The 15,761-nt window shown below is 31.3% G+C and overlaps 1 protein-coding gene across 2 annotated transcripts in view; it reads right to left on the bottom strand.

Moving 5' to 3' along the window:
- The window catches only part of ASCC3 (activating signal cointegrator 1 complex subunit 3), a 301,506-nt gene that overhangs the window by 63,830 nt on the left and 221,915 nt on the right, over window positions 1-15,761 (bottom strand). For both annotated transcript variants that reach the window (XM_032476216.1, XM_032476217.1), the window contains exons 31-34: window positions 8,581-8,718; window positions 8,381-8,501; window positions 7,314-7,446; window positions 4,077-4,202 (exon numbers count right to left, since the gene is read on the bottom strand). In XM_032476216.1, coding sequence (XP_032332107.1) covers window positions 4,077-4,202; window positions 7,314-7,446; window positions 8,381-8,501; window positions 8,581-8,718 — 518 coding nt within the window. The remainder of the gene's footprint in view (window positions 1-4,076; window positions 4,203-7,313; window positions 7,447-8,380; window positions 8,502-8,580; window positions 8,719-15,761) is intronic.

Below are 15,761 nucleotides of genomic sequence, written 5' to 3'. Positions count from 1 at the left end.
GGGAAAATAACTGTAAATCATAATTATATGCTGAGGATTTTAATTTTCATAAAAGTGAAATAGTTACTTTAAATTTTAGTCTTTGGAGAAATTATTGCCTTTCCTAGAAAACTTTCCATAGAAAAGTTCTTTTCATAGACCAAAATAAAGCAATATTTATCAACGAACAGATAAATACCAGACAGATCTGTGCTGCCATTAATTTAAACAAAACGTACAGAATTTTATCTAACCAGACATATGTGAAGGTGAAAAACCAGCATTAGAAACCATAAGAAAAGGCTTCCTTTATCCTGTATTATGACTAAGAAGGAGTATATAATTAGAGTAATTTATTCTGCATTAGAGGTGAAAATAAAAATTCTGGATATTCAAAGCCCCATAAAGAGACAGATTCCCAAAGGTGGTCCAAATTACTAACAATATTTTTTGTCTTTCATTTTGACCCCAACAAATGAAATTTATCAGCCAAATTTTCTACAATATAAGTGCTTACTTTACATTTCACATTCTTTCAGCTTGCTAAGCCTACAAGTTTTCCAATACTATATTCAGCTGTCTGGACTAATGCAGAGTTGATAAAGTTATTTCTAAATTGAAAAAATTAGTGAAAATGTGTACTTGAATAAGAAGTACTACTTGCAGGACAAGAATCAAGTTATTCTTTATGCAATTAAAATTACAGCAGGAAGACACTATTAAAATAATAATACCATGAAAACCAAAAAGTTATAATTCCCTTTTTATTTATAAATTTATTAGCCATTTGAAACCAAAAACAATCTCATGGTTGCTGCTACTGATTACCATAAGCCATTCTCCTATAAGTGTAATTAAAATGCCAGCTTCACAATATTATGCTTTAATGAATAAATTGGTATACTTACAAGTAATATTTAAAACCATTAATGAGAAAAACTTTTCTCCAAAAATTATAGGTCCTTTTCAATATTTACCCATTGTTTTATGTATTTATAAGATATTTTGATGGGCTAATATTCCTTCTGAAGTTTGTTTATTTAAATCTATTGGGAAATTTTTTAGACTAATTTGTGGTTTTTATCCAGATAAGGTACAGTCAGGGTAAACATTTTTTAAACATTTAAAATGAGCTGCCCCCCACCAAAAAAATCAAGTAAAATCATAGCTCTGAGACTGCAGCAATTATCTGATGACTACACTAAAATATTATTCATAATCTAACTTGCTAAAAATGAATGCATTCTTTGAATAGAATAACTTTAAAAACTTCCACTGATATTTAATATAGTTGTTCTTTTCCAATGTGCTCACCAACCTTCTTATTATCTTGCATTGGAGAGGAAACAAAAAGATTCAATTTAACTGAACTGACATTCAATTTATGCAATATCAAAACTTTCATCCTTATGATATTTGGGGGTAATCTAGAATGTAAAAATTCCCGAAAATTGTTTTCTTCAGATATTGTGGCATATAAAAGGGATGACTTTGTTTTTAAAAGTGACAACTTTAAAAACAGAGAATGCTGGTTAACATGTTATATTCTTGAATATAACAGTAAAATCTCAATCACTAAAAACTTTTCTCCTGTGCAGCCAGCACAAATACTAAAATGCATCTATTTTTGTTAGTGATATGATTTTATTGATTTATACCAAGTATTATTCTTTGTTAATATTTGAACTGAGTTTCCAAGGTTACTTAAATTTTTTAAATCCATAAAAAAAGTAAGATTGCTACATCTTAATTAGATATATAATTTATAAGATACTACAAAGTAATAAAAGTAAATGGAAATGGAATTTTTTTTAGGTCAAATAAATTGGGAGAGAATATATTCTGACACTATTCTGTGAATAAAGGATAGAGTTTATATTTACATGATTTTCATTAGTAGCCTTATCTGGCCTTCTCTTCAAACATGTGAACTTTTCAGTCACCTGTGCAATTTCTAGCTTAAATAATTATAAGCATTTAGCTTAAAACATTACACATTATTAATTTCAATAATCACTTTATTAACTTGAAAAAGCATGCAACAGCTAAGTAAAAAGGTTTGTTTTCATGACTCACTCTCCACAGTACAAAATTTATAATTTACTGGTTATTAAAGCAGAAATATTATAAAACTTTAATTATAGATAAAGGATACAATGTAGTTTCAAGCTCACTGCATTGAATCATCATGTCATTATCTTCTCTTTGCCATAAACAGACAGCCTACCTTTTTGTCAGCATGCTATTTCATTTATTTCACAGAGAAACCCAGTTTCACAATAATTGACTTGTCAGAGGCTCTAATTTATGAGGCTGAGCTCTGTAAGATTTCTCTATATTGGACTCAACCTGCACACAAGCAGGGTTGAATATTTACAATGCTGTTAACAGGTGCTGAGTTGTTTAATGATTCTAATAGCCAGAAGCGTACTGAGAAAGCCAGCGGGATCACAATTACAGGCTGTTTGAACACAACAATTACTAGTCCCCTGAGAGGTGTGAAAGTCAAAGGCAGTTTGATAGTGACAGCATCCAGCACATGGGCTAGACAAGCTAACTTCTATTAGCAGTCCATTGGGAAAAAGTCATAACAAACCTCTCCCTATCATAAAAATTTACAAAGTTCATTAAATTTAAACAATCAAAAGGTAAAACAACTTTTAAAAAATTAGCTTTAAAAGATCTTATACAAGGACAACCAAGAATACTACATGTGAAACCTCTAGTTATCTTATTCCAACCTTAACAAGGATGAAATTTCACCAGCTGAAAATGAAAGGGATTTTATTGTAATGTAAAACATAGATAAAGTTACACTAAACAGTTTGGATTTAATGTGAATAGTGGCAGCCATTTCCTCTTTGGTTTATGTAAACCTGGCCAGAGATCTCGCTGGGAAATTTTTCATCGGTATTGAAATGCTGCTGCTATAACTGTCAGAACTGGGAAGTCATTTGTTACAGCACCATGTTTTTTTATGTTCAGATTATGCAGCAGTAATAATGACACAAATAATGAAAGTGGTTTAAGGGACAGCTGAAACTACTTTTTTTTTGCCTTAGAAATATTTAGAAGCTTTCTCAGGGGAAAACAGAGAGTAAAACTGAACATACAAATTGAATCCAGAACTCAATTTGAAATATATTATATTTCATGATACACATGTGTTTATATATATCTGAACAAACTAATGTACATATGTATGTGTCTACATACATATTTACACATATAAATATGTATCTTTATATATGTATATGTGTGTGTGTGTGTGTATATATATATACACATATATATATAGTATCAAAAACATAAGAATATACAAAGACATATAAAGAACAACCCAGGAACTGAATTCTTTCTCAACATAAATTTTATTTGTGATGGTGGTGTGGTGGAGTGCTTTACAAGTATGATTTATCAATTTAATCAATACGATTAAATGAAGGGGGTTGAAGAATTGGGTCATATTATTTTCTATATATGACTGTATTTCGAGAATGATCTTTGCTTTTTCTATTTTAAATAAACCACAGTTTCTCCTTGTTACACATACATACATGCACCCAAGTGTGTATACAAGCCCCTCACACCTAACTAAAAAGTAGAAATTTTTAAAAAGAATTAAAAAGAACCCCTACATGAAGCAACTGTCACTGAAAATGACCTGGAGACTGGCAGAATAGTGCTGCTACAAACAAGACTGTAAAGAAAGATCCACACAGAGACTGGTTCAGGGAGGAAAAGTGATCTGATCAGGACCCACACCCTCTTCTCTGAATTCCAGCTGCACCCAAGTCAGTCACTACCATGTAATTTAATTGAGCACATTTCTTAATGATTTGAGGTGTCTTGTTTCCCTAACTACAGAGCAAACTCCTTGAGAATATTCTAAGTTAATTAAAATAAGCTAATAAAATGCACACAATTATTTTCTAATGTATCATAATACATTGTGATCATATTAGAAATACCATCTCTCTGGGCAAATTCATATACCCAGGATGTCCTTGTTATGTACCTGAATTTAGAAATTATTACTCTCAAACATATTTTCTTTCACTACAAAAAAGAAAGATAAACAGTTGCCCTTCGCTTACCTGGGGTTCATGATAAGACGTCGGAAAAAGTAAGTCCAGGTGATATAATCCATTGCATCTTGCTTAGATGTTATTGTACCACCAGCAATCTCTGCATTTAAATGGTCAGAGAGCACTCCTAATAAGCTACAGAGTGAACAAGATGTGGGAAATATACATAAATATTAAATGAAAGACATTTTATCTCACATAGTGAAGACTCAGATTTCATGTTCCAGGATATAAAATAAATGTGTTTTGTATAATTTGTATATAATTCTGGGGAAGTGAACTGCTAGGTGGAAATAAACACAGGCTGACAGGAAGGGAGCTAGTAACTTTGAGGAGGAGGAGATGAGAGCCAAGGTAAGAGCAGACAGGAGACAATAAACCTTGGAGTACAGAGGGGCATACTTGCAGGGTATTGGAGTATGTAGGGAATAATACTGAGGCAGATGAAAGGAGAGCTGGCAAGACAGGTGTGATAGTTTTGCTAGAGGAAAGATACTCTCTTCATTCCTTCATTGACTATTAAGCTCAGTCATACAAGACATAATTGTATTGGGTGTTGTAGAATATACAGAGATGGTCAGATGTGTTGAAAGACTGGCACAATAAAATGTTCATTTTAGTTTCTTATGTAAAATACAAAAAAAGGAAGCAATGCCCAACAAAAGAAAAGGCTATGTCAATTATACATGGAACAATATGGGAGGTATGAAAAAGCTTTTGCCAAGGATGCTTTAAGAATGTGAGAATACGGTCATAATAAATTGAATTTTAAAAATTGCTATATTACTCTCAAGTCACCAGGGGTAGAGTATAAATCCATATAGCCAGCTTAGAGGGCAACTTGGCAATATCTGTTTGAACAATCACTGTAACCCAGCAATTTCACTTTTTCATTATCATTTGATAGGGAAACATTTACAGGTTACAACAGGGAAACAAAATACTTCACTGCAACAATATATGTAAGAAGAAAAAATTGAAACTCTCTAAATGCCTGTTAACAGAGAAGTTAATATATAAATTCTGTATATATACTCTGTGATAGATAAAATATTAATAGTAGTCATATCAAAGCACAAATTTTTAATTTTTTACTGAAGTACCTATATAAAAAAATTACATGAATTACACAAATACAATGCAAATAACTTTCACAATGTGAATACATCTGTGTAATTAATACTAAGAGCAAGCACTACCAGCAGCCCAGAAGTCCTCCTTTTGTGATTTTTAGTCACTTTTCTTGCTCAAAAGGATATATATTACGACTTTTATTTCTTTTCTGCATATTCCTTACTGCAATGGCAGTCTCTGGCACAATGCTTACTGGCAGGTGACAACAACATCCCTGTACCATTTCCTAGCTCAAAGGGAAAGCTTTCAAGATTGAATCATTAATCATGAAGTTTGCAGTAGATTTTTGGTAGACACTTCATCAGAATAAGAACATTTCCTTATATTTCTGTTGGCTAAGAGTTTCTATTACAAATGGGTGTGGAATTTCACCAAATGCTTCTTTTTTTTTTAAACATCTATAAGATAATCATACAATTTTTCTAATTTTTTCCCTGCTAATGTGGTGAGTTATATTCGTTTTCACATAATAAGTCATCTTGCATTTATGGAATAATCTACATCTAGTTGTAATGTATTATCTTTTTATACATCACTAGATTTGATTTACTAATGTTTCATTTGGGATTTCTACAACTATATTCATGAGAGACACAGCCTTGTTATATCCCTATCTTGCAAATTTCTTACCAGGTTTTGGTATCAAGGTATTTTAGTCTCATAAAATAAGTTGGCAAATATTCCTACTATCTTTTCTACTATTATAAGAAGAGTTCATGTAAGACTGATTTTATTTCTTCCTTTAAATGTTATAAAGAATTCACTAGTGAAGCATCTGGGTCAGAACATTTCTTTGTGGAAAGATTTTAAATTTTAAATACAACTTCTTTGATAGATAAGAGACTTTAAATTTTTCTATTTCTTTTTGTGTCAGTTTCAGTAAGTTAAAAAAATTTTACCATTTGAAATAAATTTAAAAATATTTTCATAAAGTTTTTAATAATATCTTAATATCTTTTTAATTTCTGTTGTATCATTTGATTCCTGATATTGCATTGTTCCATCTCTCTTTTTGTCTTGACTAGGCTTAAAGGTTTATCAATATTATTCTTCTTTTTGAAGAACTAATTTTTGGTTTTGTTGATTTTTTTTCCCTAATGTATGTTTGGTTTCAATTCATTAATTCTTCCTCTTGTCTTTCCTATCTTCTCCTTTCTTTGAGTTCAATTTGCCAATTTTTTTTCCAAATTCTTGAGATGGATACTTAGTTCATTTTTCACTCTTTCTTTTAAAAAATATATATTTATGGCCATAGATGTTCTCTTAGCACAGTGTTAGCTATCTCCCACAATATTAAATGTCTTTATATTTTCCAAAGTTTAGAAAATAAACATTAGTAGAACTTGTAACAGAGTAAAAATAACCAATAACTACAGTATAAATTAGAAATGTTTTTTCCTTTTTAGTTCGACTGTAGTAAAGGTGATACAGTATATTAAAAAGACTATGACGAAAAGTAGCAAGTGATAAATATTAAAAATAATGTAAAAATCTGACAGAGAAAAGGTTATTTTCAGCTGAGAAAATGAGGGAAGACTTTGCTAAAGGGGTGGCAGTTACTGGATTCAAAAGAAGTGTGTGACAATTCTGAAACAGGCCACCAGCCTAAATTATTCACTGCTAATTGCTTTATTTTGGATATTTATTTCTTAATGTACTACAAAACATATACCAAACTAATGCTGTATTAAATGCTTACTATGTGACAGACACTGTGCCAAGCACTATACATTTGATCAAGACAAGGACCCTATGAGACAGTACTGCTATTACCTCCGTCTTACAGATGGGTGCACTAAGGCACTGAGGAATTAAATAACTTGCTCAACATCAGACAAATAAGTGGCAGACAGCTTAGAGATGAACTCAGGTTGTCTTGCTCTAGGGTCAATGTGACTAAACAAGATACTGCACTGCTTCCTTTAAAAAGTTTTTTTTTTCAAGTAAAAATTATAATTGAATGTTGTCTTACAGTAATAAATGTCTTGTTTCTCTTCAAGTAATTCTTCTGAACTAAAAGTTTCAGTGATTTTTATCTAATAAAATGTAATGACAAAAAATATCAACCTGTGATGGCATAATCCATTTAAATTAACCTACAGCCAAATTTACCTTGATTCTACTGGGAAAGGTTCATAAAGAAATTTTTTGTAAAAGTCTTTCTTTATGTCATGAACCAGAATTACAGCTTTGCCTTGGTCATCAAACTGGGGCCTCCCAGCACGCCCCATCATCTGGAGGACATCTATAAAAAGAGAACAAGAGGTATTATGTAATGTGGCACATAGTATCAGAAATATTTGTGGATTATGGCATGTTTCTACAACACAATAAAATAAAGGATGTAGAGTATTTTAAGACCATGGATGCCATACCTCTGATGCCTACTGAGTTCCCTAATAATTAAATAACCACTCCACTATGATAGAAAATTGAATCCCCAAGAGTCTTACTACTTATAAAAGTAAGGAAGATCAAAGGTTCCTTTAGTTAAATGTTTAAAAATGCTATTTCAGAGATATAACTTATTATAATCAAACAGGAGACAGCAACACATAGAAAAACCTCTTCAGCAGATTCATTTGATTAATTTTCCCAATGAATACTGGGTCATTTTAGGCCTTGCCCTCCTTCTACCCATGGTATACAATTCCTTTCTTTTATACTGCTGGAGTCTCTAAAGTAAGTCATAATTTAGAATTGATATAGGTTTTAAATGTATTCATTGAAATCAAATATACATTTGGTGTTTCCCTGTTCACAACTCACTGGAAAATGCTTTTATCAAGTTTTAAAATATAAATAGACTATTTATGCACGAATTATAGCAATTAGAGCTTTAGTTCTAGAAGTCTTATGGAAATATCATATTTAGTGAAATAGATTTAAAATTAAACATAATGTTTAATTATAATTTATTAAGTCACTAATAGCTGCTAATCAGTACTTTTATCTATTTATGAATTTAAAACCACTATTTATGCTTTCAACATTCATTAACAAATTGGGTAAGTAAAAAATAAAACAGCTCAATAATTTGAGTAATATTCTTACTGGAAACAAAATTTTTACAATTTGCTCATCCTATATGACCAATTCTCTAAAATTTAATTCATGCAGGTTCAAATTAATAAGACTAAAACAGAAGTTTAATGTATCTGTAAATTTAAACATATTACCTGTAATAGGAAAATCCACATATCGTCTTGTTTTTCCATCATAATATTCTGTTCCCTTAATAATTACTAAGTGAGCTGGAAAGTTTACACCCCAGGCTAACGTACTTGTAGCAATAAGAACCTAAAAAATAAAAGGTAATATCTTATATCTAACTAAAATATAACTTTTAAGTTACTTTAAATATCTAGAAAAAAAATACCTGGACTTTACAGTTTACAAACAGTTCCTCTACAGTTTTTCGGTCCCTCTCATGTAATCCAGCATGATGCATTCCTATTCCAAAAGCAAGTGTCAGCTTCAGGTTGGAATCTCTTACTGTTCCAATGATGTTCTCCATCTGCAAATAAAAACACAATTACAAGATGTAGATGCATGAGCTTTAAATTTTTCCTTATTAAGACTGTATTTGATTACTTTTGTTTTTTGCTTCTTATGCTATATGGGCATAAAAATGTAAGTCCCATCTGCAGTTATGATTAAAGTTAAATTAGAAGAAAGAATATCTACTCAGTGAGAACGTATATTCTAAATTAATTAAAATTTAAATGTCATCCATCTTATTTTTATGCAACAAGGAAAAAAAATGTTACTCATTACCCTTTAATGAATAACAACTATTAAAAAGGATGTAATATTGCCTAAAATGTTTCAGTGTCTCTGTTTATCTCGTTATAGAAAAGACTTCTATCTTTTTGGCTCAGTGATAAAAATTTAGAAAATACAGCCAAAAAATTAATGGAAAAAATCAGTCATAATCCTATCAAATAGTAATCATTTAAATTTAGGCTTTCTCATTGAACTTAGTGACTTGGGGGAAAGTCACATAGCTTCTCTGAGCCTCAGTTTCTTCATTTAAAAAAAAAATCACACTGGCATATTTTTGTTTACTTTTTATTTATTTTGATCAATAGTGGAGTTAATGTTTTTTATATTTATGATCTGCTTTTTTTGTAAATTATTTTTTCATTTATGGAGTAGATGTAATGGCCTTTTTTCTTAGTGGTTTGTAATAGCTCTTTATGTATTAAGGGTGTCAACCCCTTGTCCTTCACATGGCATAATACTTTTACCCAGTTTTATTTGTACTTCATCTTATTTATTTATTTATTGACTTCAATTTTTAGATTGGTCCCTTATGTTTTGTTGCTTAAAAAACTTTTCTTCATCTTGAGGTCAAGTACATATACTCATTTATTTATCTGTTGTTATAGTTTTACTTTTTGCATTTAAATAATTAACTTGTAATTTATTTTGTAATAGAAAGTAGTAGAAATCCAAGCTTATTTTTCCTAAATAATTGGTCAATTATTCTAGCAATAATGGTTAAGTAATTTCTTACTTACTTACTTTCTGTACTTTAAATGTTAACTTTATTATATTCAGAATTCTTACATATTCCAGTTTTTACATTTTAAACAGATTTCATTTCCAGCCTCAGCTTAGCTCACTGAATTTTATGTGTCTAAATGGTTTCTGAAACTCATATTTTATAAATACTCTCAGAATATTCTATCACTTTCTATTCTAGACGAAAAATACTTAATGCAACACAGATTTTATGGCAACAAGCAGCAAATCTTATTTTCTTACAAAACTTACTCCCTATAAAGAACTAAATCGAAAAACCAAAGTCTTTATGTTTAATGATAGACTTGCCCTTGAAGAGGAGGATGACACCATGTGCAGCCTGGGCACCAAAAAGGGCAACGCCATGAGGGCAGTAATGCAGAGATCAAGTGGTTTGAGAATACATGAGCGCTTAGAAGAAGGACATATTGTAGTTATGTTTATAGCTTCACGACCACATTCCATCAGTAAACAAGAGCAGAGAAGGAACTCGAAAATAGGCACATGTATAATTATTACATGCCTGAAGGCTGAGATGGAAATTGAAAAACTGATGTTGTCTTCAGACTTCCTTTCTTTTTTTCCTTCTACTATTAATGACCTTGAATATTCACAAGTATACTTGTAATGCACTTAATCTCCTCGCTGTGCATAAACCAATCTAGAGAAACTTCAGCTGGCTGCTGCAGTTCGGTAAAAACACATAATACAAACATATTCATATAACAAAGCATTCCAACTGTTCTCATTCTTACTAATTTTATTTTCAAACTTGGAAAAGTTTTCCAAGTTTTTTACGTAAGAAAAAGTTGTTTTAAACCAATAATCCAAAAAAAAAAGGGGGGGGGGAGATGAAATTTGGTCATATGATAATTATTAATGTATAAAAAGCATTGCATAGACTAGATAATATTTTAATGACATACACATCAGAAATGTTATTTACCTACTTTCCCTGAATTGAATGCAATGTATAATCAGTTCATTCTGTTTCATAGTCACCTGATATTCCTGCATTATTTACTTTATAAACTGTTTAGCAAGAATATGGAAATGTATTGACATAAATCCACTTTACCTTTAAAATTAGCACAGGATAAGTAAGCTGACTAGAAATGTATGCTATCAAGAAAGGTGCTTGTCTTGTCTCATAAATTATGTTAGCCATTCTCAAGTGACAGCCTATTATCGTTTTTTTATTCAATAGTTCACTGCATAAAATATCTTCAATTTACACTGTCAAGAATTAATTCACTGATATTCTTGCTCTGACAGTTAGTTTCAGGAATTTTTCAGTTTCATAACTTAAATAACAGCGTCTTTTGACAACTTATATAATTTACAGTGTTTTATGGCAATGCCAATCATATCCAAAAAGTAATGCACCATTTACCACAAGAAAGCTGAAGAATCCTATGGCAGGAAGTTTGGTGAGGCATTAATATCATGTCCTTTCACATCAGGGAAGCCTAGCTGTTTCTCATACTCCTGCCCCCATTTTCACATAAATCAATGCATTATAAAGAACTATTTGTCTATCTGAACTGGTAAAGACCTAAAATCCTCATGAGAACAATCACAAAACAACTTCATTTATTACATGGTTACCATAGATGGATTCTGAGTTATTTGTACATCATAAAAAAGCAAAATTTATAGTAATGTTACTCAATCATTAAGCATAAAATACTACTAGGACAGCCTGTTTAAACTTGAAAATATAATTTTTGATTAGATTATATACATCTTTATCACTGTACTTAAAATAAATTTCATCTTGATCATAACAACATTATACAAGCAAGATTTTTCCAGAATTTAGGGTAATGAAAGCTTAAAACATGATAATAACGGATATTATTTTTTGAGTGTTTACTATGTGTCAGGCATTGTGCTCATTACTTTACAAAGATTATCACATTTAATCCTTTGCATAAAGCCAGAAAGAGAAAGAAATATGATATCACTTATATGTGGAATCTAAAAAATTGACAAATGAACTTATTTACAAAACAGAAACAGACTCACAGAGATAGAAAACAAACCTATGGTTACTGGGGGGAACGTGGTGGGAAGGGATAAATTGGGAGTTCGAGATTTGCAGATACTAACTACTGTATATAAAATAAACACCAAGTTTATACTGTATAGCACAGGAAACTATATTCAATATCTTGTAATAACCTATAAGGAAAAAGCATATGTAGATTAATATATGTATATATATGTATGGCTGAACTATTACGCTGTACATCAGAAATTGACACAACATTGTAAACTGACTATATTTCAATTAAAAATCCTTTACATAAAGCAATATAGCTTTAATGCAATGCCCAATTCATTTATATAGCCTACTATACTTCAAATTAAAAGACTCAGTGGTCTTGAATACTATATAGTAGTCTTTCTCAATTCTGGTTCCATGAGAGAATTGAGCCCCACAAAAAAATATCTGAACTACCATCTTCTTAATTTTTCCAAGGACAGCTAGTACCATTCTAGATGGTTAGGAGAAAAGTTCATTTACTACATACAATGGATGCTTTAGGACATTAAGCCTTAATTCTTGTTAAGAAAAGCTGCTATAGAATTTTAAAAAGAATAATGATGATAAATAAAATACTTTGATAGAGGAAGTTTTAATTCCACACTTCATTTTTGTTCAAGTAACATTTGTTGTAATGTACAGGTATCTTTCTAATAAACAGTCTTTGAAATATGTCTGACTGCATGCTACTTAAATCAAAAAATTTTTTTTCAATATTATAAATAAAAGAAAAACAGATCTATGCTTCTCTAAGTAGTGGTCTTTTTATTTTTTCTTTTTTTCAGGGTGGTGGGAGGGAAGGCACATATGTAAACTGTTGAACCAATTACTTTAACTTAATAGAAATTTTTTTTTATATTTTAAATTTATTATACTCAAAAAGCTTTTGTAGAAAGATAGGATTCCATTTAAGTAGATACATTACTCTGTGCCTGAAATACATTCCAGTCAGAATATAATTCAGTGAGTTGATGACAACGCTGGCTCCAAAAGAAAGGAGGAGACCAGATTGGACAAGAATGAGCTAACAGATTGTGCAGCCCAGTTCTGTCCCTTTGAGTGTGATATATTGTTTCAAGATGCTAAAAACCCATACTTTCTCAAAGCATATCTGTTGTGCTGGTTTTCCCATTTTCACAGAATCCTCATTATCAGAACTCTGTACTCTTTTGAAAGCATGTCAGACTCAGACCATATGCCACTGAATAATGCTTATCAATTGTATAAAACGCTCAATAAAAGATGCACCATACAGAAGAATAATGAAAGTTACAAAGACTTTCTTTTTTTTTACACAAATAATTAAATATGTCACACCTGGTACAGATGTTAAATGAAGTTATAACATTTGCTCATAATTACTAAATGTTTTTCTTAAAACACTCTGCTGTATGATAAACATCACAGACAGGGAAAAGCTAAAGTGAAACAAACACTTTAGAAAATTCTATTGATCTACTACTAGTAGGAAAGAAGTACAAATGAAATTAATTAAAGGTAGTAAGTTTCCAAAGTTTACCAATACACCTCAGATCATATTCTCTTGCTGACCCCTCTTAAGCCCCAAACAACCACACCTCAAAATAATTTACCATACTGTTAATGTATAAATATATTTATATGTCATTAAATATACAATTATATGAGAATTAAATGTATAAATGAAATCTAAACAAAAACATGTAAATCTCTGCTATGTCTGCTAAATAAACACAATACTATTTTCAATATTTGCTTTTAGCTTGGCCTGATTTTTAATAATAGCAATATCAAAACTGCTATAGGGTGAGATATTAAAATTTTTTCCTTATTAGCATTTCTAATTTAATTCACTATGCTATGATAGTAAACCCCAGTCTAAGTGCTTCATATTTATTTCTGAATATACATTTTATGCTTATTTCAAATTTTGGAGAGTTCAACTTCCAAAACATGCTTGGAGAACATTTTTATACACTGAAAAGCTTTTAGAATACAGAGAAAGTTGATGAAAGGGACATTATAGAATTAATTTTCCAAAGGAGTACAATTTTAAATGAACAAATACTATATTCATATGAATTAAAATTGTGAAGGGTCAAAGCAAAAATTATAAATATATGATCAAATTTTACCATACAACTTTCAGCAAAAAGAATCTGTTTAAAATATATTATTCAATGTAGTAACAGTTAACATTTATTAAACATTTAAGTCTGTTCCAGGTCTGTTCTAAGTACATTAAATGTACTAATACATTTAATCTTAACAACAATCCTGTGGGTATGGGATTGTTATTATTCTTTCATAGATTAAAGGATAGGGCTCAGAAGTTAAACACCTCACCAAGGTCACTGGCTTGCAGTGGGCAGTCAGTACTGAGACAGGCTCTGAGACAGCAACCCTGGTTTTGAGCTCCCACGCTCCATTTAACTTGCTTTCTGCTATTGGGCAAATCACTTAATTCTTCTAAGTTTCAGTTTTGGAATCTATTAAACTGGGATAACAGAACAATCCTCTCCGAATTCATGAGTAAATAGGATAAGACTTTAGTGAACTATAAATCATTCCATAAATGTATCAATTATTGCTAAGCATAGTAAAAGCTTTGCCTCTTTCTTCAATTAGGATATGTATGATGTCAACTACAGCAAAACAAAAAAGACAGATAAAAAAACAGCCTCCTATCTTGTAGCTGCTCTTAATTGCACAAATATTCCATGAGACCTAACTCAGTTCAAATGTCCAATGCTCAGCAAATCTGTAGGGAATGTCTGTTTTGACACTTAATATTCTCAGCCCAATAGTTTTCTTTACTGGTCAGTCCTTAAGAGCTCTGAAGTCTGTTCAAAATAGAAGACACTCAGGGTGAAACTTCTGTATCATGAGCTAAATCTATTTTAGTTTGATAAACCAGATCTTTCAAGTCGAAAATGTGGTTACTCTGCATTAAAGTCAACCTAATTTCTGATTTTCAACAATCTCAAAGTCCATCTTCAAAGCCTGGTACTACCTTCTCACCTACAGGAATATATATATATTGAAAAAGCAAGTGAAAGAAAAGAAAGCTATAATAAAATGTCAGTAGTAGAAACTCCACCAAATCTCAACTTATGATGACTGAGGAAATCGAGACTATAGTTCATCTATAGTCATCTTGTAAGTTTATGAAGGCTTTACTTGTGATACGGTTGGCTGAGTTATGTCTAGCTTAAAATGATAAACTTTTCAAGCACTGAAGAAGTCCTTCAGGATTAAGCATGTGAAAATAACACCACTCTTACTTTTCGTGCTCCTCCTGTGCACCTATGCTACACAGTTTTTCATGAATTCAGTTTGAAGCAATGTGTAAAATTACAATTAGAACATTTCCTTAATACTGTTCAGTGTCATTTACATGAGTCTTCTAGACCATTAATTTGAATGAACAGGGTTAAAGTATACTATGTTCCAAAGAATTCTTATCTTCCACACTCCTCTGATTTTCATGTTACCCACATCTGGATACCTTTCATATCTTGCTTCAGTCAGAAAGCGATTTCCTTTCCTGCTTCAGATTCCTTCCCTCCAACTACCTTCTGGTGGTACTGCAGACTTCAGAACACAACTCAAACATTCTGACCCAGGGCTTTTAGGGCAGAAAGGCTTGTAGAATTCTAATTCATTACTACTTGTTAAGGAAAAAAAAAAAAGCTAGTTTTCTTTGATGTGCTTTTCTTTAGCTACCAGGACCTCATTTAACAGTGTGTGGAGGCAGAAAGGGGCAGCCCTGCAGCTAACAGGAGAGATACGTCGAGGAGTTGAGGAGGAGAATGTAAGCAAGACTGAGGAATAAAGCTTAACCTTCAGCCGGGATTCTGCTCTCCCATCCCAGACATGCATCTCATCCAGGGTGTGAGTGATGAAATAAGCACAGCATCCTGAGCTTTCAATCAGTAAACCCGCTCAGGAGACAAGGTGTTCCCTCTGCTCTTTTATCTTTCAGAGCAGGCTGGCAACTATCC

Source organism: Camelus ferus, unplaced genomic scaffold, assembly GCF_009834535.1.
Source record: "Camelus ferus isolate YT-003-E unplaced genomic scaffold, BCGSAC_Cfer_1.0 contig298, whole genome shotgun sequence".
Classification (NCBI taxonomy): Eukaryota; Metazoa; Chordata; class Mammalia; order Artiodactyla; family Camelidae; genus Camelus; species Camelus ferus.
The sequence above is the reverse complement of the archived record's forward strand: the minus strand, read 5'-3'. Positions and strand labels throughout refer to the sequence as shown.